This window comes from Dendropsophus ebraccatus, chromosome 5 (genome assembly GCF_027789765.1).
Source record: "Dendropsophus ebraccatus isolate aDenEbr1 chromosome 5, aDenEbr1.pat, whole genome shotgun sequence".
NCBI lineage: Eukaryota > Metazoa > Chordata > Amphibia > Anura > Hylidae > Dendropsophus > Dendropsophus ebraccatus.
The window spans coordinates 62,060,947-62,086,170 of NC_091458.1; the positions used below are offsets into that span (position 1 = coordinate 62,060,947).

Below are 25,224 nucleotides of genomic sequence, written 5' to 3' on the forward strand. Positions count from 1 at the left end.
ACGACTGTGACAGACATAATTAGCAGAAATCCAAACTGGCAGCATTTTGACCAAAATCCTTATAACTGGTGGCATTTTAGCAGCGTGACATAGGGATCATAATGGAGCGAGCCCGGTCATTATGGGGGGGCTTTACATGGGATTTTGGCACATCTGATTGGTCAAAGGAAATGGAGGGAGATTCTGGTTTCTATGCATATCTGAGGTAATTTTTACAGTGGGATAGAAACGGCTTTCTCATAGGTCAGCTGTTTGACCTATGAGAGCTTGGGGTTGTTTGTGACATCTGTCCCAGTAGCAGGGTTTTCATTGGAGCAATACCTCCCATGATCCTCTTGGTCTGGGGACATAAATTGTACTGTTTTGAACAAGTTCAGCTAATTTTTCCTCACCCATTTGAAGACCTGGGATCCTGTCAGTAGGTTTTTCCCCTCGCCCCCTCCCCTAATGTTGTTACATGCCTTTTGTTGCGGTTAGTTTATAAGAAGGAGGGTTCAATGTTCAATGTCTGGGCCTTTTACAGTTCTGGAGTAGAGTAATGATTTTCTTTACTTAAGTACTGTTTTTACATTTGTCTTAAATAAACTGCCTTTTCCTCCACTCCAGTCATGGTGTCTCTCTCAATTATGTCTTAAAGGTTTATTGATATTCTAGTATGTCCTTAAACTCCCATGACCTATAGCAAAAGTCACCATGTAGTTCCAGCCTTAGCGTGGGTTTTGGGAGGCTTGGCTATGCTATGTGCTGACTATTGAAACTTCTGATATATCATTATAATTTTTACAATAAGACCACAAGTGTTTTCTTTAGAAATAAAAATGACTGTGCTATTTCTCCTATATCAACAAACATAATTTCTGAGCCATTGCTGTATTCAGGGGGGGGGGGGGAACCTTTCCATGTGGTGAATAAAAACACAAGTGGTAACAGCTCATATGGAGAACACATAGGTATGCAGAACACATACACTATATAAAATGGTCCAATAGCCAAAAATACAGTATTATGATATTAGTCACCCCACTATTACCCACCATTCATGAGGTGCAGAAGAGCTTTCATTAAATGTCCCATGTTATGATTGACCTGCTTGTTATGTGCATGGCCCCGGAACAAAGGAGCATAAATATCCCAGTAGTTGCATGAGGCTCCGCACATCCCAAAGGGCTTATACTGGAGCACTATAGCCCTTCATGCTCCTGCTTTCCATTAGCTCCAGCAGCCCTATTTCCTGCTTGTGTTATATCAGCTGGGCTCTGTTTATTTCTTTTATTTTCTATTTGCGAAGAAGTAATAATTAAGTATCCTCACCCTGGACTTATCCAGCTGTAAGAAAGATGCTCATATTATATACATCACTGCCAAAATAGAGACCTTGTCTAACCATGATCCTTTAACCTCTTAAGGACATATGACGTACCCCTACGTCATATGTCCTCACTTGCACTTCAAAGCGGGGCCGCGCGGCGGCCCCGCTTTGAAGTGCCGCGATCCCGGGTGCCGCGAGTAGCCCGGGACCGCTGCTATTAGCGGGCACGGTCTGATCGCCGTGCCCGCTAATTAGCTAATCGGAGGCAGCTGTCAAAGTTGACAGCTGCCTCCGATTACCGGAGGCAACGTTTCCCTGGGGTCTAGTGGGGGAGATCGCTCCTCCGGGACCTTGTCCCGGAGGAGCGATCTCCGTTACTGATGCCGGCCGGGGACGCGTCCAAGATGGCGCCGTCCTCGGCTCGGCACTCGTTCGTTTTCGGCTGCAGCAGCCGAAAGCAAACGAGTGCCGATCTCATGGATCTCTGCAGCATATCTATGCTGCAGAGATCTCAATGAGAGATCACAGTGTATATACTAGAAGTCCCCCAGGGGGGCTTCTAGTATATGTGTAAAAAAATAAAAATAAAGTGTTGTTAATAGTAAAAAGCCCCCTCCCCTAATAAAAGTCTGAATCACCCCCCTTTTCCCAGGTTTTAAATAAAAGTAAACAAACAAATAAATAAATAAACATGTTTGCTATCGCCGCGTGCGTAATCGCCCGAACTATTAATTAATCACATTCCTGATCTCGTACGGTAAACGGCGTCAGCGCAAAAAAATCCCAAAGTGCAAAATTGCGCATTTTTGGTCGCATCAAATCCAGAAAAAATTTAATAAAAAACGATCAAAAAGACGTATATGGGCAAACAAGGTACCGATAGAAAGATCACATCATGGCGCAAAAAATGACACCTCGCACAGCCCCATAGACCAAAGGATAAAAGCGCTATAAGCCTGGGAATGGAGCGATTTTAAGGAACCTATATTGGTTAACAATGGTTTGAATTTTTTACAGGCCATCAGATACAATATAAGTTATACATGTTATATATCGTTTTAATTGTAACAACTTGAGGAACATGCATAACAAGTCAGTTTTACCCCAGGGCGAATGGCGTAAAAACACATTTCCCCCAAATAAAAGAAATGCGGTTTTTTTTTCAATTTCACCACACTTTGAATTTTTTTCTGGTTTCGCAGTGTACTTTATGCAAAAATTCAGCCTGTAATTGCAAAGTACAATTAGTGACGCAAAAAATAAGGGGTCATGTGGGTTTCTAGGTGGAAAAATGCAAGTGCTATGACCTTTTAAACACAAGGAGGAAAAACCGAAAACGTAAAAACGAAAATGGGCCCCGTCCTTAAAGGGTTAAAGAGTAACTGTCATGTTTTTTTTTTATTGCAGAAATCAGTAGTATAAGCAATTTTAAGAAACTCTGTAATAGGTTTCATCAGCCAAAAAAGCCTCCTTCTGTACTCAAGAAGCAATCTCCCAGCCTCCCCCCTGACTTCTTATCTGTGCATTATTAGGCAAACACGTCTTCATTACAGAGAAGCCAGTGAAGGCAGGCTCTGCTCTCTCCATTGTAAGCCTATGAAGGGGGGAGGGGCCGAGGGAGATGAGGGAGCAGGAAGAGGTGACATGAAGGTCAGCTGTTTGGAGACTGTCTGGGCTCCTAAAACGCTAAATTCAGGTGTCAGAAAGGTCAGTGCTTATCTATGAACTTACTGAGAGAAGATTGCAGGGTGTTGTGCTGTGCAGAAATCCTCTGTGCTCAGTCACTCCTAACAGCCCCTTCCCTCTCCATAGCCACATAATAGAGACAGAAATCCTGCTTCATCTGATATGAGGGGGGAGGCTGGGAGATTGCTTTTTCACTACAGAAGGAAACTCTTTTAGTACATAAAACCTATTACAGAGTTTCTTAAAATCGCTTGTACTGTTGATATTTAATGTTTTCAGAAAAATGACCCTGAAATGACAGTTACGCTTTAAGTCATACTTTTTTAGCATTAGTACTGTATTCCATAGAGCATGGGTCTCCAAACTTCGGCCCTCCAGCTGTTGCAAAACCACAACTCCCATCATGCCTGGACAGCTAAAGCTTTGGATTTGGCTGTCCAGGCATGATGGGAAATGTAGTTTTGCAACAGCTGGAGGGTCCCAGTTTGGAGACCCATGCCATAGAGGGTACATGTACACAGTGGAAATCACATCACATAGACAGAATACAAGGATAATGGGATGCTCTTTTGACAAAACTTCTGTTGATTTATCGTCCAGATAGGCCATCAATAGCTGACTGCCAGGGTGCAGGGTTGTCAGCACCCCGACAATCAGCTATTGATTCTCTACCCTGAGCATAGGCCGTCAATCAATTTCCATTTTAAGGAAAATACGTCCTCAAAAAAGGAGGAACCAGTCATCACTAAGTAAGGGCACATGTCCCTTGTACCAGATTTAAGTGTAAAATTGCATTCATGAAATACCATCCCAATGTGCCTATCTGTTGGCTGAATGACAGCATATGTATAACCCACCTCTCTGTAAGCCCCTCAACAACAAGGGGTGGCATAATATACTTCCCCAAATGTCAATCGCTATTTCTTGCTCCCTGCTTTCTCTGATGCACTAGGAGTAGGTTACTTTTCTGAATCTCATGTATTTATACACAGAACATGAAAAAAAATAATGGTTTGAGTGCAACATAGTAATCTCTAGGAACTTCCCACTATCATTTATTTAGCAGAATGGAGCCCTGGGGGACCGCACATTCACTATGTAGAGAGACGTTTAAAGACGGGAGAAATAATTACCAAGGATTCCATTTTTGTCAGAATATAAAAATCTCTTAGAAATTCAATTATTGCTTATCTCCAAGGAGCGGTACATAAGCAATGGCCCATTACACATCTCAATAAATTCTGCTGCCGCCCATTTTCTATTATGAATCAACATAGTTATCAAGCACAGGAGACAAGCAATACTACCAGGACTGTATTCCCACACAGTGGTTGTGGTGCAGCAAATCACTGCCCAGCAAGGATATGTAAGTGCCATTCATCAAGAATCACTCATAGCGGACTGTAATTCTTTATGGATATAACAGATACACCAACATACTGTATATACTGCTTGATCTTACCTCTACTATTTGGCCCAAATCTTCTACATACATTTTCTCAGTTTCTATTAACTCCATTAAGACGTACCTGCCGTAAAGAGAGATAAATCAAAGATTATTAAAAATGCTGAAAAGTAACACAGTCTGAGGCTATGGTCCCACAACCTCTTTATTTGGCTGTTTAAGTCCAAATATCAGCCATTATTTCAAAATCACAGCTGTCCAATAACGGCCATTATTTTGAAATAACGACCATTATTTGGACTGATACGGCCCAATAAAAGATAATGTGGGAACATAGCCTAAGGCTATGTTCACACACCGTATTTGTGCTCAGTATTTTGGTCAGTATTTTGCAAGCCAAACCAGAAGTGTATTGAAAACACAGAAAGGCTATGTTCACACACTGTTGAGATTGAGTGGGTAACCGCCATTTAATTGCAAATATCAGCCCTTGTTTTAAAATAACTGCAATTACTTCCCATTAAATAACGGCCATCCACTAAATTTCATCAGTGTAGGAACATAGCCTTTTTGTGTTTTCAATCCATTCCTGGTTTTGGTTGCAAAGTACTGAGCAAAAATATTGTGCAGGAACATGTAAATGCAATGGTATTATCTGCTGGATTTCTGGATCATTAATCATTTGGTTGTCCTGTTTACAGGACAAAACTTGCCCCAGCCAAAGCATTCTAATACATCTGCATCCTTGGTATTATAGGTAGGACACATAAAAACACCAAGCACAGTATCTTACTACTGCAGCAAGATTAGATGAGGAGCTGTATTGTAACCAGCGCAGATGACAGATACCATGGAGTAGCCTTAACCTAGGTTCAAATGACCCAGTAAATCAGGCCACTATGATTTTTAAAAAAAATGACTATGTCTGATGAACAGGCCTAGTAGCCTCGAAAACTCATATCTTGCCATGATCCTTTATTTTTATCCCAGTTGCACCAATCCCCACCAAAATTGTTCAGTAACATAAAGTACTTTGTAAGTGAACAGGGTTATACAAAATTTGGGGCAGATTCTAGGCATGTGACTGACTACTCTGCAGATTACCAAGGCAAAGTAAAATCTACAGCTGAAATCTGCATCAAAATTGTCAATGGATTTTGATATGGAGTTTTAGGCTGGTGTGTGAACCTAAGTGAGTAGTGTTCCTGATGCTATGGACTGCACAAGGATAGGGCTACACAGTGACACGTCACATGACAGGTCTCATCCAAGTTGTGAAACCAAAATATTTTGTACGACCTGCTGTTGTACAACTTTATTACAGTTGCAACATGGCTGTTAAAAATTGGCAAAGAATTTGCAAACAAGTCACATTCGCATAATAGCAACCTGTGACCAAAAATGCTTTTAGGGTCCATTTATTCATACAGGATCAGCAGCAGGTTTGAGGTCGCAGATTTGAATCTGCAGATTTTATGCTAGAGATATCCATCAAATCTGCATCAGATCCTCTATGTGTGAATGGACCCTAAGGCTATGTTCACACAATGCTTTTAAACAGCCATTTTTTGAGACTCAAAACCACGGCTGTTATTTTGAGTATCAAACATTGCAATGATGGCTGCAGGTACATTTTCCAAATTTATGTTCGCTATGGCCACCTTTTCATACCCTTTTGGTGTGGATATTTTAAAGTCCCATTCAGTATAGTGGAAATTACAGTGAACGGACTGTGGAAAAAAAATCACTGTGTGAACAACTTAAAATAAAGGCCGCTGTTTACTCAATAAAGGCCGCAAATCAATGACACGAACATTAATTTGATGGCCACTGCGAATAGCAGCGGTTATTTTATACATTGTGTACCAACGGCCGTTGTTTCTATAGACTTTAATGGAAATCATTGAAGTCTGAAAACAACAGCAACAATTTAAAATTAATATGGTGGCCATTATTTTACAGCCACACTATGTCTCATGTGGCAAAACCATTGACTAACATTACGTGTAAAGTCAAACAATCTTTATGTCGTGGGACTAAAACAGGGTGCTGGTAGCAAAAAACTCTCAAAACTTGTGTTCAGGTGTATTGAATGATATTTTTACAGATCTTCTGGGAAACATGTTGAAGTCACGCTGCCCATTGGTTAATACTAAAGCATTGCCCAGATGTCTTTTATTAGGAAGTGATATTCAGCACCTTATAACTCTGATTCAGATTATTATGATTAGATTCTCATTATTATGCTTACCTCACTACGTCCCTCCCGTGTCTTCCTGCGTTGTCTCTAGTTTCCCCACTGACCGCAGACTCCGCCAATTCCGACAAAAGGTCATCACGGTAGTGACAGCTGGCTTAGCCAATCACTGACTGAGATGTGACAGCAGCATGGCCATGGATTGGCTGACCAGGCAGTTACTGCTGGAAGTGGAGGCGGTATTGTACAGCTGGGGACTCGTAGATGCAGCAGGGCACTGGAGAAATGTGGCGAGGAAGCACAATATCAAAAGTGCTGAGGTACCCCTTTGATGTTTTTTTTTTTTACAATTTTATTGGGGGTGATGGCTTTTTAATGCAATTCTTAATATTTTTCTTCCCAAAATGCATCATGCTGCCAACATATCTACTACATACCGTATTTGCCATTAACATACCCACTACATACCACATGTGCCACTCACATACCACATGTGCCACTGACATACCCACTACATACCACATGTGCCAATAACATACCCACTACATATCACATGTGCCACTAACACACTACATACCACATGTGACACTAACATACCCACTACACTCTACATGTGCCACTAACATAACTACTACATACCACATGTGCCACTGACATACCCACTACATACTGCATGTGCCACTAACATACCCACTACATACCACATGCGCCACTATCACATTACATACCACACGTGCCACTAACACACTACATACCACATGTGACACTAATATACCTACTACATACTGCATGTGCCACTGACTTACCTACTCCATACCACATGTGTCACTGACATGCTCACTACATACTGCATGTGTCACTAACATACCTACTACATACCAATGTACAACTAACATACCCCCCACATACCACATGTGCCACTAACATACTACATCAGCCACTGGTATACACACTACATACCACATGCCCCACTAACATACCCACTGCATACCACATGTGCAACTAACATATCCACTACATACCACATGTGCCGCTAACATACCCCCACATACCACATGTGTCACTAACATACCCACTACATACCACATGTGCCACTGACATACCCACTACATACCACATGTGCCACTTACATACCCACTACATACCACATGTGCCACTAACATACCCACTACATACCACATGTGCCACTGACATATCCACTACATACCACATGTGCCGCTAACATACCCCCACATACTACATGTGTCACTAACATACTGCATGTGCTACTAACATACCTACTACATCAGCCACAAACATACCCACTACATACCACATGTGCCACTAGAGGAGGAGACAGGCCCACTGAGCACTGCAGCCCCTCTGGCATTTGCCCAGTCCAGCCCTGTCTGTGACCCTGTTCTTTTAACCCTTTGCAGGCATCTCTATGGGTGGATCCAAATGTTTTGCTATAGAGCACAATTACTGCCATATCAAAACAGCAGTGACATGCCCATAGAATTTCTTTAAATTTATAAGAAGTTGTGGTATGTTTATCATTAACTATTTAATTTTTGCACTGTAATCCTGCAATAAGATAATCTAACCACATGTATCACTTGCAATCAAAAGGGAAACCACAGATAAGAAATTATGATGTTTGGACCAGTTTCAAACTCCATACTACTTCATCAACAAAGTCAGCTCTGCAATATATAAATTTCCTGTAAGTCTGTGTGTGTATAATAATGGCTACACTGGGAAGGCCACTCATTAATACCAGCAATCTAGAGGGTCACGCTCTGTCGTTCTTAAAATAGACTTGGTACATGAATGTCATCACTTGCAGAACTAATGGGATGTCTGGCTGCAGTGACAGCACCCATTAAACATAGGGCTTGGTAATCTCTGCTGTAAGGCTCAGATCACGCTCCCAATCAAAGCCCAGGGGTGGTATAGGAAGAAAGAGCCCCTGATCAGTCACGTCCCCCGGAACCTGCTCCCATTGTCAGGTATGAGGGAAAATCTTCTAACAAGTCTGTGTTTCTTTTCCTCGGTCTCTTATCAACAGACAAGCATTTCCCTCCATACATATAATCAACCAAACCAACCATGGCCTTTACTGTACTAAACTGTACTTTACTGGCCGTAAGGTTCTTAATTTTGAGGAGTATTTCCCCTCTTATTAATCTCTTTCACCCATCATTCTACACACTGTAAACGTAGATGATTCTGCCTATATACCTCACAAGGTTTGGACAAAGAGAGAAACCTCTGGTTACCTGTATAAAAGATGCTTTACTATATACCTAATCACTTAAATTTTTTAATATTGGTACACGATTCATCTGAATTTAACAATTTTCAGCATTCTAAGTGCACCAAATGATGGTATAATATGCAAGTTGTGATCTAATATAAGTTAGGGTATGTTCACACACTGTGGATTCGCTGCGCATCTACAGCAGATCACTTGTACAAAATGTACAGAGATTTTGTACCAAAACAAATGAATGTATTTAAAGGGATAATCCAGGATTTAACAAAAAATGTCTGCTTTCTTTCCGAAACAGCACCACTCTTCTCTCCAGGTTGGATTCCTTGAAGTGAATCGAACTTAAAGGGGTTATCCAGCGCTACAAAAACATGGCCACTTTCCCCCTACTGTTGTCTCCAGTTTGGGTGGGGTTTTGAAACTCAGTTCCATTGAAGTAAATGGAGCTTAATTGCAAACTGCATCTGAACTGGAGACAACAGTAGGGGGGAAAGTGGCCATGTTTCTGTAGCGCTGGATAACCCCTTAAATTGCAAAATCAAACACAACCTCTAGGCAAGAGTCATGCTGTTTGTGAAAAAAAAGCGGCCATTTTTTAAAATCCTGGATAACCCCTTTAGGACTAGTTGCAGAAAATCTGCAGTGTGTAAATATACAGTATAGAAAAGTGTATTAATGTATATATATTTTCTGGGTCAAAAGGAGGAGACAGATGAGGCGCAATGAAAAACAGAGGACTTAATAATGGACTGTTCTTCCATAAACAAGACAATGTGTGATACTTGGATATGTGGTAATCTATGCATCACTCCAACATATACTGTACATGTAACTTAAAACATTTGCATTGGAGCCAGCTGACAATCCCTCTAGGTGCTTTAATGGTGACCATAACAGTTATCATTACTTTTCCCAAAAACAGACCATCAGCAGCACAGACAGTACAGACAAAATCCAGCAACCATCATGGGCGCAACCTGACACTATGGTCACAGTTCTCTGAACCCTGGATAAAGTTGGTGTAACACATGTTTACAAGAAGATAATGTTGAACAAAAAGGTTCCTGCCTCATTCCAGCGGGTTGCTAACTCCTTATATGTTGCCGTTGGAGAATATTGCAGACATAAAGGGGTGGATTTGATTTGGAACAATATTTCTGAGAGTCCAATTGCTGCCCTTTTATATCCTCCCCGTTGACAGGTTCCATTTTAATGAGATAAAGAGACTTCATTGGATTTATGATCATGGCTGATGTATTTTTATTGGTAAGCATAGAGAATATATATAAACTATGGAATCATATGCCCTCCATATACCCAAAAAGGACTCACTTACATACTCTTTTCTAAGGCACTCTTCCTTTCTTCTTCTGTTTCTTCAGGGGGATAGGAGGAAGCAACAGATGTTGATGTTTCAGAAGCTATAGACTCATCCTCCTTGGAGTCCGAGAGGTAGGACGTGTGCAGATCCTGAAAAGTAAAGAGTCATCTATCTATGTCAATGAAGCAAAACATTTTCATGATGCTGCTTATCCATTTATCAGTGTGATGTATGGCCCTGACAGACTTGCAGAGATAAGATGCTTATAATCCTTACACTGTAAATCAATTTCAATGGAAAGGACACAGAGCATTCAGAATGGTTAGAAGTCTACAGCATTGCACATGACTTCACTACATGCAACTACATGAAGGAGGGCGTTTTCTTTACAGGAAGTCAAGTGATATACAATATATATATGCAATATACAGTAAAGTGAAGTACTACAACCTGTAAAATAAAGCTGCATAAAGGGTTCATATTTGCACTTTAGCCACCAGGAGGGAATTTGCCATTCTTAATAAAAACATGCACTTGACAAAGGTGTCCTCAATCTAACAAGAAGAAGACTAAGGGGCCATGGTGAGTCATTACTTTATTATTTTATACTAAAGGCATTGCTGCCGATGTCCATGCAGCCCTTGCTGCCCAATAGTTGGCCCTTCTAATTATTCAGTAAGTGAGCGTCGATTTAGCAGATTGTTGCTCAATTACAGTTTATGATCTGGCCATCTAATATGACCCAGATTCACTCTGCCACTTTGTTGAGAAAAAAAAGCATACAGGTAAGAAAACGGAAATGTGAATCTCACCTCTTACTAGAATATCCCATGTATGCCATGAAATGTAAAGGGTAGCGAACAGAGTATGTGCATTTTGCTGTGTATTACTCAGTGGACCTGTATAGAAAATAGGTCTAGGGAATATAGACACATGAGGTAATTGCCTCTCAGTCCTATGCAATATTGATTAGCACAAGAAATTCTGGCACTGGAAACATTCTGGTAAAAAAGTAACTGTCAATGTCATAATCGCTTTTTTCAAATAAGTACAAGCAGAAAGCTCCGGGGATTGGAGAGCTTGTTTTTCCCCCAAAAAAACAAGAACAACAAAACAGTGTATAGCTTCCCAGCCTGGCTGGTTAAATGTCTATATACCATCTAAACAATGACGATACAGAAGTTTATGACTAAATTTACATTGTTAGCAATCTGCATATCATTACAAATTATTTTCCTTAGGGGCAATAGTTTACTGGAAATAAGAACTGTATTGCATGGAGATTATTAGCCCAACAGGTCCACGTTGCCCTATGCAATAGGTCCACTAATTAGCACAAATGAGCAAACACTTTTTTTGTCGGCTAATCGCAGGCTTAAAAATTGTGGTCACCTGGATGTTTCCCTGTGTAAAGAGGGGGTGTGCAGTGCACAATGAAGACAGTGAGGGGCTGCATGAACAATCCAGCAATCCATCTTTCGTGTGGTCCTTTCTCTACAATAACAGAGCAGTTTAAACAATTTTTAAGGAGCACCAATCTACCTATTATGAAACCTATCCTAACCACTTAGCGTATGTGCAAACTACAGAATTCCTGCAGAGACTTCAAGCGGATTCCACCGGGCAGCCTCAGCTTGAAGTTCCGCCCGATCCATAGACTCAATGATATTTGCCGGCGAATTTCACCGTCCATCCAAAGAATTTACATGTTACTTCTTTGGGCGGACAGTGGAATCTGCCGGCAAATATCATTCCGGCTATGAAATAGGTGGAACGTCAAGCAGAGGCCATTCGGCGGAATGCATTTGGAGTCCCCCCCCCCCAATTCCGTAAAGTGCACATACCCTTAGGGTCTATTCACGTTGCATTCCTTAAGACATCTCAAAGAAAACCCCATTCACCGCTTAGCGATATATATGTCAGAACTGCCATTTTTTATTGAAAGGAATTGCCCAGCAAACTGTGCCATCTTATATGACCATGGCATTAAAAAAAAACTTTTCTTTTTGTAAAATTGAAGCCTATGGGTGACGGGTGCCACCAAGTAACATCCAGTAAACAAATATGTATCAGAGGCTTCTATCCTGCAAAACACAACGTGAAAGACGCCATAGCCATAAATGAATCTAAACTAGCTGTAGAAAAATAGAAAAGAATGTAAAGTCTTTCGCAGCACAGCTATCATATGACTAACTAGATTTTATGCTTTTGAGCAGAACTCATATGTCTAAGCTGTTGATAGGATTTCTAATGTCGTTCTTGTAAATTACTCCTAACGTTGTTACAATATAACTGTGTTCACACCACTATTCTTTGTTCCATCGGGTTTAAGTAAACTGTATTCTATTCTTGCGATTTAAAAAAAATGCAAAGTGACTGCTGGAAATGATATTATTTATCCATGGAATTTGTTAGGTTCCATTTTTAAAACATATTAATCAAAGCTGTCATGTCTTCATTAAGATACAATGCTCTTTAGCTTGATGTATGTACAGTATATACAGTTATCTGAGGAAATATATGGAAATGTAAATATAGTACCCCCAGCCAGCCACTGGCTCCAAGATCGGCACTCTGGGGAAACATTTTGCCACAAATAACTAAATATATGTATAATTTAACACAATACATGCAGGAGCCACTGTGGTGTGATTTAGTTGCCTGGCAGATTTGGAGTTAAACTTCTTGGACCCAACAAGACACTGAGTACAGAAAAGCAGATGGATGTTCTTTAGCTGTATTGGGAGTTTACCTGTTGGAAGATTGACGGCAATGGCTATTTCACGGCCCCACGTTCCAGGGGAAGTGAGTGACAACTTGTCAGCTTAGCTCTCACTTCCCCCTCGTTCCCAACTTGCTGCATGTGCTATTACGCACACAGACAGCAAGCGGGGAGCAACGGGAGATGCCACCCAACGATCCTTAAATCTGTTGGGCGGCCCAATGAAGTCAGCGGCACAAAAAGTCACTGACAAAATCGTGATCTTTCAGCAGGTTGAAAAACCACTGTCAGCCGACATTGTGTAAGTCAGTTGATCGTTGCCTTTCAACATGCGCTATTGGACTGAAAGATTATTGGCCTGAATGGCTAGAAAACGTTCCCGTAAGGCAGATAATTATACAGTGTAAGGCTGGGTTCACACACAGTATATTTTAGGCAGTATTTGGTCCTCATGTCAGGTCCTCATAGCAACCAAAACCAGGAGTGGATTGAAAACACAGAAAGGCTCTGTTCACACAATGTTGTAATTGAGTGGATGGCCGTCATTTAATGGCAAATATTTGCTGTTATCTTAAAACAACGGCTGTTGTATTGAAATAATGGCCGTTATTTACTGTTATATGGCGGCCATCCACTCAATTTCAACATTGTGTGGACAGATCCTTTCTGTGTTTTCAATCCACTCCTGGTTTTGGTTGCTATACAGCCTCAAATATACAGCCTCAAATATACTGTGTGTGAACCCAGCCTCATAGCGCCTTAAGAAGCAGTAATCAAACCTGCCAGCTTTTTACACGTGACTTATACAAAAGTGGGAAGTTTTAATGTATAAAGCTAAAGGAAGGGGGGGGGGGCAAGTTTAGTTTGTGGGATAGAGCCGAGACAGACAGTCTGCCGAGGCCAAGCGGCAGATCTTGTTGGCCTTGGACCTACGCTCTGAATTATTAATGTGGACATATTGCACAACAATACTAGCAGAGTCCGTAGGTGTAAAGAGACTCTGCCCCAGCACAGGAATAGATACTAATGCAAAATCTCTCATCTATAGCCCAAACACAGACAACACCAAGTACACGTTCCCTACAATCAATATGCATTACAGAGGGGTCAGTCATAGAGCAGGACAATTGGTATATCAAAATTGTATTCTCTATTTTTTTTGTTCCATGTATATGACATGTACACAGTGGTACACTGATTTAAAAGTAACTTGGATTGAGAGCGTCTTGCAAGAAGAGCTCAAGGTTTAAAAGCTCCCTGTACTGGGTGGGAGAGGGAGTGGAGAAGGTCTGCATAGTGTGGTCTACAGCCCTGTACTCTGACCCAGGAAGTCTCCCTCACCTTTCTAAATCATAGCAGATCCACTTCGGGCTGGGGCTTGCATCAGGGGACAGGACTGTGGAGGTAATCTCTCTATAGCTGTAACCCCTCTCTCTCTGGTCATAGAATGCTACTATACTGTGCCCACATTTGCCCTGCTCATTCCTTTCTGCAGTCTCTGTCATGCTTTGTGTTTCCAATCCTCTCCATTCTATAATGTGCCTGCACTCACACTCAGCTATACACACTGCTGCTATGTCCTTGCACTTACACTCAGCTATACACATTGCTATAATGTGCCTGCCCTTACACTCAGCTATACACACTGCTGTATAGGAAAGTTTCTGTCACTGTCCTTCTGCATAGCTCTGTGATTCTCACTTCCTGATTGGTCCATGCTAACCATGCCCCCTTCTCCATTGCTGATTGGTCCATGCTAACCATGCCCCCTTCTCCATTGCTGTCAAGTGACTACACAGACCTCTGACAGCAGCCCTGCTTCTCTATTTTAGCCTGTTGTACTACGCTACTGCATTATGGGGATCTGCAGTTCCATCCTGTATCTAAAAACGGCTGCTGTTTTTTCAGGTTTATGCACTTACTATACATCATACTCCACATGCTGATTGTTATACTGTACATTAAACTTGACAGTAATATGACCTATTCAGCTGTTTCTAAATGTTTGTTTCATTTGTTTCACATGTTATTCAAAATAAAAAAAAAAAATCATTATTTTTGGGGTGTGGAACCAGTTGTCGGCATTTCAATGATTTCTTATGGGAAAATTTGCTTTGGTTTAAGAGTGGATATGGATTACAAGCATGGTCCCAGAACAAATTATGCTCGTAATACAAGGCACCACTGTATATAGTCTGAAACACTTTAATCTTAATTGTTGTAAAGCAGACCATTGCGGCCTTCTCTGTGCTTACTACATTAACTATATATAATGGATAGATACCAAATATGCACAGTAACAGTAATGTATTACTGCATGAATTTGTCATGTTATATTGCAGGTTGCCATAGGATTTCCCTATATGGCTGCTGTCACACAAGCTGTACTATTGAAGCTGAAACTATAGTGTTTAACAGGAACCATCACAGCAAAATTAAATGACAAGGAAATGTAGGATGTTCAAACCGAAATGCCCAAGTGAACCATGAAAGTAACATTTCAGGATACGCTGTCAGGTTTGTGTACATGAGAAGCAGCATTATTTCTGGCCATTACATAACCTGTATATGGCATTTTCACCAGTTTTTTTGATCTGCGGTCTGCATCTCAGTTATTCATGAGCTAGTGGGTGGATACTAGATAAAATGAATGCTTTCATAGACTACACACCCCCAGAAAGGGGAGGAGACCATAGTCCATTATATTTCTATAGTACTCTATCAGAAGTTGCAGCATGGAGAACATTATAGAGCAATACTAAGCTTTAAATAAAACACTGGGGTTAAATCTAATAGTTTAGTCTCTCTCCAGCCCCTCCTCTCTCTAAACTTGTAAACATGTAAGCTGATACATCAGTGAGCTGCTAGTCCATCTTTTCTCTCATGAGATGCAGGCTAAAAGAATAAGCAAGGCACTGTCATTCTGGTTCTTGTGGTCCTCGGCGAAACCTGTGGACCGAGCACCTTATCTGCTATCTTTCCTCTCATGACAGACTTGAGCTTTTTTGCACAGTGAATAAAGTTTAGGAGGGGATGATGAGAAAATATGGCTAATAACCTCATAAGAGGAGAAACAGGCATTTTTCTTTAATAAGATATATAGCAGAGTTTCTTATATTTGTTTGTACTATTGATTTATGTAAAGTTTGTTGAAACAATAATGAACATCTAAAGAGGATGTACCACTAGGTACATCCTCTTTAACCTGAACCCACTGATCGAACGGCGCCGGCACGGGAAACCGGTGCTCCCCTGTATGACGCGGCTCCCTTAGAATGAATGGAGCCGCGTCATAGAGGAGAGGAAATTCCCTCCCACTGGGGGCCGGCCGGCCGGCCTCCAGTGCTTGAGCACCGGCCGGTTCCGGTGCATAGAACGGCGCCGTGCACGGGAACCGGGCCTCGGTCCGAAAAACGGACCTGGGCACAGGCTTCCCCGTGCCGCACCGTTCGATCAGTGGGCACTCTTCCATATGCATTCAGAATGCAGAAGTCAACCAGCACACAAGTTTACAAATGAGCCCCTAAAACACATCAGATTGCTGCAAATGCTCATCAAGATTTAGGGCATCATCCTGATACAGGCCAACAACCGAGAAATAATTTTAAGGTTGAAAAAAACAGGGGATTATAAAATGTAGTTAATGTTTTTAATTGTGTCATATGTAACCATTATTTTATTTTATAAAATGTTATATTAATTTTATATTTTTATTTAGGGAAAAATAGTTTGTTATATGGAGCACAGTGACTTTAAAGATTATTCTTTTGTAATACTTTTTGTCCATTGTAGATGGACAAATACATTAATAGATGCCGTTGTCAAGACCTGCTTTGGGGGTGTAAACATTGAAACAGTATATCATCTGTTGTACATAGTAAAAAAGTATGGCCATGTATGGGTCTGAAACTGACTGGCCTAAGGACTTGCGGGGAGGACTGATGAGGAGACATAGCTAAGGTTCCCAGGATCACATGATCACAGCATGAGTGACTAAAGGAAAGGTCACCAGTCAAGCTTGAACCAAGACATGAACACAGTTTCATTCATTTCACTCGAAGAAGCCGCATATGAGATAAGAGAGCTTGTAAAGTGTGTCCATCCTTGTATCTGCTCTACCATCACTGGAAAAGGAAGGGCTATTTCTTAGAGACAGGAGTAGCTATTATGTGGTTACAATGTTGTTTGTTTTTCTACATAAAAAGCTGATATTCAAAAGGAAAATTCTGGAATAAAAAAAGAACATTTATTATAGAACAGACACAAAATCCAACAAACGGTAAAGGCTCAATCATAGTGTATAAAATATGCAACATGTTATCTTCAAAGGAAGGTTTCCATAGAAACTAAAGCGCTGAGCAATGTGTTGCAATTGTACAGGAATGGTCGCCTTCTGCATTACAAGTGTGAAAAGTAATTCTGAATGCGACAAAAAAACAAAAAAGAAAAGTCTTGTAAAACTTCTAGAGAGAACTGAGCTAGTTAGTTTTTAAGAAATATGATAGCAGTCTCATAACTCACATAATGGCCATAGAGGTACAGATTGCTTGGTATAACTCACTTTAAGTATTCAAGGAGGAGCCTGTGCATCGGTAAAAATCGGTAAAAATCTGCTTCCTCAGTCACAAAATTATTATTGTAAGATTTGCAGTGATGCTGGGCCCCAGGGCAACGCTTGTTCTACTAAGAACGAGAATTTCACCATCCCACCACCCTGTGACCAGCTGCTCTCCACACCTGCCATCTCATTCCTCTCACCTTGTAGATCGTAAGACCTCGCCGGCATTGTGTCATTTACTTTATTCATGTCATTTTTTTTTTCTTGATTTTAGGTTAAATTCTGTGTGTTACATTCAGCAGTTTAACCCCTTATCAAACTCCTTATCTAATGTCCAACACTATGGAATTTAGGCCACTTTACAAATAAACAATACTAATAGAATGAAGATAGGAATTAACACATGACTGTATTAAAAGTTCTACTGAGTCCTTAAAGGGGATTTTATAACATTACAAAAAACGGTTACTTTCTTTATAAAAACAGCACCACCCCTGTTCTGAGGTTGTGTGTGGTATTACAATCCAGCTCTATTCACCTCAAAGGACCTGATCTGCAAAACTATACCTGAACTGAGGGCAAGATTGGTGCTGTTTCTGTGAGAAAATGCGGTGGCGTTGGTTGCAGATGTTGTGTGCAGCTGGTGGGCTCTCGTGTTTTGGGGTGGCTTGTCACAGTGACCAGGCGTGGTAGTACCCACCCCCAGACACACACGGGCACCGGAGCTTGGTAGAACTAGTGTGAGGTGCAGGTGTAGGTGCAGGTGCAGCGCCAGAGATGACAGAGTCCCGACTTAGCCAGTGTGGTTTAACTTTACTTGAAAAATATATTCAGTGCTATACAAAATACAAGAACAGTACTAAATCACAAAGTGCTAGTAAAAATACTTGGTAATACTTTAAGAGAACTCAGAGGTAGACTTGAGCAGACAATAGAAGAAGGTGAAAGCTTGTGTTGAGAGAGTAGTATAGGGGCTGGATAGGAGCCCTTGTCTAATTAGTGCAGTACTCTGCCGGGAAGTGTGAAAGAAAATACTTTGATTTGTAGTAAACTTCTCGTGCTCACTTGTAGATATATAGCTGATATTGATGACCGCCCTGTGAGGTAGTATGAGTCCTAGGCTTTTGTCTCTTGGTTGACCTCCCACTGAAGACTACCCCCGAGTAGAGAAGCGTGTGTCAGTAAGATGCCTCGGCTCTTTAGGTTCTTTGCCTTACTGGGGATCAGTCCCTCTGCCTTTCTTTAGGTGGTGACTGTCCTGACTGTAGATATCCACTGGGTGATCCCAGGGAACCTCTAGGGTTCAGCACTGCATACTGGCTATCTATCTCAGCATACAGAAGAGATGTAATCCATGTCCAGGGCTCTGGCCTAAGCCAGGCCCGCTTAGTCACTGCAGCAGGACTATCCACTCTCTAGAAAGAACTGAACTAGACTAACTCCTGACAGGAAACCCCTTCCTTATATAGGGTGGTGTGACAGGAAGTAGGAAAGAGAGAGTGTAGTGGTGTATAGAGTGTCTGCTCCAATAGGCAATCATATATACATGAAACAATAGCTAAACTTGGTTTGAACAGCAGCTGCGCACAGGAGAAGTAAGACACCTAGTGGCTGGAGTGGAAAATACAGCTACCAGCACTTGATGTGACACCTGAGAGAGTTTCTTTACCTGGGTGGTATAAAACCCAGTTATTTGTTTCTTTCAGGAAGATACTATCCTGGAACCATATACAGTAATATATCATTTTATCTGGTTGGTTGCACAGCTGATAAGGTTAATCAGGCCATTATGGCCTCCCTCAGTTGTTTGATAATGCCTAACAGTATATTCCTATGTACTGTATACCCGGCATGTTTTATCTATACTGACATAGAATCCTATTAGACAAAGTGATTTTTAACGATTAACGATAAATGATCAAAACTAGATTGTTTATCATTAACCTGAAATCATTCACCATTTTAGGCTATGTTCACACTGCGTATGAGTCCGGCCGCATTTCGTACGCCGCCATACATGTGCGGCTGAAACTACGGACGTGTGAAAAATAGACATGCGGCCGGATGCCTACGAACCGCGAACATACGCCCGTGGTACAGTTATGCTTCCCTAGCTTGTTTCGAAGCGATCTGAGGCAGGTCATTTACTTGGAAATCTTCGCCCAGCCCCGTAAACCACACAGAACCTTTTGGATCGAAAAATCAAGTTCAATTTGGTTGAAATAAGTACTTCGTACGGGACCGCATGGAAATCCACGGCCGTGAGTTTCAACATTTCCGTCCTCAAACAATGGTCTTGTTCATTTTTCACGGCGCCGAATACGATCCGGCCGTAAGCTCATACGTAGTGTGCACTGTGCGGGCGTATATCGTATACTTTCAAGCGAAAGCATCAACCTCAAAACTACGTGCGTATATTCGCGGTTCGCACTACGGCCGGAAACATACGCAGTGTGAACATAGCCTTAAGGTGCGTTTACACAGAACGATTACCGTTCGAATTTTTGCAATAACGATCGCATTTGAGCAATAATCGGTTTGTGTAAACACACCTAACGATCAAGCAATGAGCGAGAAATCGTTCATCGTGATCTTTCAACATGTTCTCAAATCGTTGTTGCTCGTTAACAGAAAATTCGCAGATCGCTTTGTCTAAACAGTCTTTCACTGATTACCCTATGTGTGAGATGGGCTTAAGCGATCTTAAAACGATTGCAATAACGATTTTTTCAAACAATATATCGTTCCATCTGAACGCTGATCGTTATTAAAAACACATCATTGTTTCTAAGTCGTTAATCACCATTACACAGAATAATAGTCATTAGTTACAATCGTTACTATGATCGTTCACTCCATCTCATCCTACCAAATAAAGAAACGATGTGGAATTACACTAAACGATTAGTAAACTAATTAGTAAATTATGACAAACGAACATGAAATTACAGTGAACGATTAGTAATGATTTTGGTGTCAGCCCCAAAGATTTTTTGTCGGTCATTTGATAATTGCCTGCATTTACACAAAACGATTGTGCGAATTATCATTATATTTTGGGAATTTAAACAATCATCCCGTGTAATAGGGCCCTTATATAAAATAAAGTCACCAGTAAAATCCCCCCCTTACTGGAAATTAAGTGTGCTGTGGCGCTTTCCTGTAATACCTCCTCCACCATGGAGCAGTAAAATGAGACTGCTCCATGAAAATAATAAATTGCAAGTTTTATTTTATTATATTCTTGATCCAGCGTAATTTTCCTGCTCCAATGCAGGATAGATATTACAGAGAAGCTCTGCTGTATGCTGGTTTCCAATAGGAATTGTTCTCTTCTGGTCTCTTCTTTTTTTCCCCCATCAGCCGCTGGCTAGGTATTGGTTTCGGAAATAGGCTGCACCCCTCAGTATTGATAAGTGATCATAAGTGTTGTACACCCTGTGCAAAACGTTAAATTAGGAGATGTACCAGCTCGTGTATGGCCTGAATGGGTTATGGCACAGGCTGTGCTTACTCTCTTTTGCTCTTCTTTCTGAGTATATGTGTACAACCATAAAAACATATATAAACATATACTTTGCAGTGGTACCACAATAAAGGACTAAGGTAAAAGCTTGTACAAGATTTTACACCAGTGTACACTGTGAGATTTATATTGAGAGACCATGTGGCAACCTCAGAAGTACCTACCTTATTATTGGGTTCTGTTGTTGTGGACCCTTGAAGCAAGTCACACAGAAAGGATAGGTCGGGCAAGTTATGTTTGTCAGGATTTTCATGTTCTTTCCATTCCTACAAAATATTAATGAGAAATTAGTTCAGAAAGTTATTAAAGGGAACCTGTTATTGCTTTTGTGCGATACCAGGAATCATCGGGTGTCTTTATCCCACCACGCTGGCTTGACACATGTCTACCTGAACCCAAATAGGGAGACATCTATCAATCAAGGGGACTTCCCTGATGAATCACAAGTTGAGCAGCATGAAAGTGATGTTCCCTTTAACTAAACTGCAAGGAAGTGTCAGGTCTATCAGTCACAAAATACTAGGATTTACAAGCAATGCTCACGGCACACAAAACTGAAGGATTGTGTGACAATTACTTAACATGACATTGAAAAATACACATACACAGCAGCCTTGTTGTACCAAAAAGGAATATGTGGACAAGTCACTGCCTCCCACATGGTGAGAATAGCCATTGCTTGCTGCCGGGCACATTGAATCAGATCACTTGAATGTTACCACAAAAGAACAACTGGAAGAGGGAAACTATTTTGTCTTGTGTAGTATAGCTGTGTTATCTATGAAAAAATAGATGTTCCTTTTAAAAAAAAAAAATCAATCTACTTGATTTACTATACTGTGCAGCTCTGTGGAGAGTGTATGTGTTTCCAATATAAGAAGCTGAATTCTGTCTTCATTTAATATGTATTGATAAGGCTTGGGCTACACTTTTTATCTGTCTTTAAACATAAGTGATAAGATTTCAGAGCACTTTAATAAAGTAATAGACAACTTTTTAAATAAATAGAGTTCAAATAAAGGAGAAGTCCAGCAAAAAATGTTAAAGTATTGTATTGCTCCCCAAAAGTTATACAAATCACCAATATACACTTATTACGGTAAATGCTTATAAAGAGCTTTTTTCCCTGCACTTACTACTGCATCAAGGCTTCACTTCCTGGATAACATGGTGATGTCACGACCTGACTCTCAGAGCTGTGCGGGCTGTGGCTGCTGGAGAGGATGATGGCAGGGGGACACTGAGTGGCACAGGGCACTGGAGGGACACTGAGCATCCCCCTGCCATTATCCTCTCCAGCAGCCACAGCCCGCACAGCTCTGGGAGTCAGGTCGTGACATCACCATGTTATCCAGGAAGTGAAGCCTTGATGCAGTAGTAAGTGCAGGGAAAAAAAGCACTTTATAAACATTTCCCGTAATAAGTGTATATTGGTAATTTGTATAATTTTAAAGGGTAATACAATACAGTGGTACCTTGGTTTAAGAGTAACTTGGTTTAAGAGCATTTTGGTTTAAGAGCCCACAGTTTTTCAAAATTGTGACTTGGTTTTTAAGAGCATTGCTTTGGTTTAAGAGCTCCCTGTACTGGGTGGGAGTGCGGAGGAGAGTCATGGTCTGCATAGCGTGGTCTACAGCACTGTACTCTGACCCAGGAAGTCTCCCTCACCTTCAAAATCATGGCAGATCCACTTCAGGCTGGGACTTACATCAGGGGACAGGGCTGTGGAGGTAATCTCTTTATAGCTGTAACCCCTCACTCCCAGGACAGAGAGTGCTGTACATCTGCCCTGCTCATTTCTTCATGCTCCCTGCAGTCTCTGTCCGCCCTTGTGTTTCCTATTCTCTCCATTACTGTACAGTGACTTATAATATCACGTATTCAGCTGTTAGTTTCATTAGTTTCACATATTATTTAGAATAATAAACCATTATTTTGGGGGGGTGGAACCAATTGTCTGCATTTCTATAATTTCTTATGGGAAAATTTGCTTTGGTTTAAGAGTGGATTTGGATTACAAGCGAGGTCCCGGAACGAATTATGCTCGTAATCCAAGGCACCACTGTACTTGAATAACAATTTTCGCCGGACTTCTCCTTTAAAATCACTCACTAGGGTCTACAACTAGCCCAAACTTAAACAGCATCTGTCGCACAGACTCCTAAAGTTTCTAGTCTTGCTGTCCCTAAATAACAAAAAGCTACTAAAATAATGAAAAGCGTAGTAGACTTGAGGGATTTGTCTAGCCATTCATACTGAACATTACATGCCTGAATGGTTTGAGATGAAATAATCATCTCCTGTCACTACAGTGGTTCATGACCCCAAACCAGCTTAGCATGCTATGCTCCTTCAGACAGACTACCTAATCTATAGTGTCCTGCTCATGAACCCACCCACTCCATACCCCTGAGGCCTCTTATACTTTCAGAGCTCATTTGTGCTTTTTTACAAGTCTGGTTTTTAGCCTCTTGAAAATATACTAATGTGTCACAAGGTAATTGTGCCTTCCTTCTGAATGATAGAACTGCAGCCCAAGCAAAATGCTTCTTGGCTTATTAAGAATAGATAAAGCTCTCGGCTTGGAACTTTCCTCAACCTATAAAAGCCAGCAAAGTACTAAATGTGGAAGACAAATAAGGACTGGGTAAGCTCACGCTCTACAAACTACTGCAAATAAAACACAGATTTCACAGTGGAGACCCTTTTAACCGTTAACTACTGTACATGTAATTTTTACAGGCACGTTATTTTAAGGAAACATAAGAGAACATACACTGGATGATGCATTTCAGTAAGTTATAATACAGTAAATTGTAGTCAAGTTATATTATTTAGTATGTAGAATTAATTTGTATTAGGTTGTTTGAAAAAGCGTCATGTGCCGATAGTCATATAACAGATCATAAAATGAGGTAGCTCTTTACTTAAAGGGAATCTACCAGGTGTAGGTACATAGCGGCAGACGCCAGCAGTTAGAGCATTGTGAGATAAAACTTATTGTACATATGTTTCCTATGGCTGCCGACTCTTTCTTTGTACATCTTAACAGTCAGAGAGGCAGTGCCAAGCAGTAGCAGCAGGCCACCCCCCTGCCTTGTCCAGCATGACTGATGTACAGGACTCGGCTTCCAGCACCAAGCCCTGTACATCAATAAAGAAATAAAAGGCTCTTACAGCTCTGCACTGCCTTTTTGACTGTTTAGATATACAAGGGAGTGTAGAAACAGCATTCACAGGAAGCAGGAACTACAGACACAAATCCTGTATAAATGCTAAGATATACAGAAAAGCGAGGTGCTGTAAAGAACATTTGTGAGAGGCGTACTGATGACAAAAATATATGTGGCAATTTCACGTCTTTTTTTATTTTCGTATAATTCCAGCAGAAGGGTTATGTATATACAAAGCTATTATCCCTTAGAACAATACTTCTAGGAAAAATAGATCAATACATACAACTTGCTCTGAAGTATGCCGCAATTTTATTTGTCAGATTCATTTTGAACCCAACAGAATTAAGCCATCCAGAGGTATAGCGTAGCACTTGAATGGGAGCCCTAACATGGCTCCAAACAAAGCAAGCTGGAATATAGCTGTGTAAATGAAGTTATATACCTTTAACAGTGTCCTTTTTAATGATCAGGTTCTAATGGTCCCTTTACACGGAGCGCTTATCGTTCAAATTTTCGCAATAACGATCACCTTTGAGCGATAATCGGCTCGTGTAAAAACGATAAATCGTTCAACATGTTCTAAAATTGTTCGCAGAAAATTAACAGATTGCTTTATGTAAACAATCTTTCAACGATTCACCCTATGTGTGAGATGGGCTTAAGCGATCTTAAAACAAATAACAAATTTTTCAAACGATTTATCATTTCATATAAACACTGATCGGTATAACAAACACATTGTTACTTTGAAATCGTTAATCGTTTGATTGCACAAATTATCGCTCCGTGTAAAGGGACCATTAGTGTCCAGACTCCCACCACTCTCTAAAATGAGCAGGGAGAAGGGTGTGCTTATATGCTTCTCTTCCCAGCTCACTATAATCTCTGTCTCGCTATCTATGGAGCTTGAGGAAAGCACTTATGCAGCACATAACAGTGCACTTCTGTCTGGGGGTTAGAACCCTCAGACCCCAATCAAGCAAAACTTCTTTATGTTATGTCAAAAAGTTTTTTTTTTATGACAAGCACACTTTAAGTGATCACATGTCTAAAGAAAAATAAAATACAAA

General features: G+C 40.9%; 1 protein-coding gene across 6 annotated transcripts in view; it reads right to left on the reverse strand.

Annotated features, from left to right (window-relative positions):
• ARHGEF25 (Rho guanine nucleotide exchange factor 25) overlaps positions 1 to 25,224 on the reverse strand; it is a 214,573-nt gene that overhangs the window by 22,192 nt on the left and 167,157 nt on the right. For all 6 annotated transcript variants that reach the window (XM_069970347.1, XM_069970346.1, XM_069970349.1 and 3 more), the window contains 3 exons: positions 21,143 to 21,244; positions 10,188 to 10,321; positions 4,458 to 4,524 (listed from right to left, as the gene is read on the reverse strand). In XM_069970347.1, the coding sequence (XP_069826448.1) occupies positions 4,458 to 4,524; positions 10,188 to 10,321; positions 21,143 to 21,244 (303 nt within the window). The remainder of the gene's footprint in view (positions 1 to 4,457; positions 4,525 to 10,187; positions 10,322 to 21,142; positions 21,245 to 25,224) is intronic.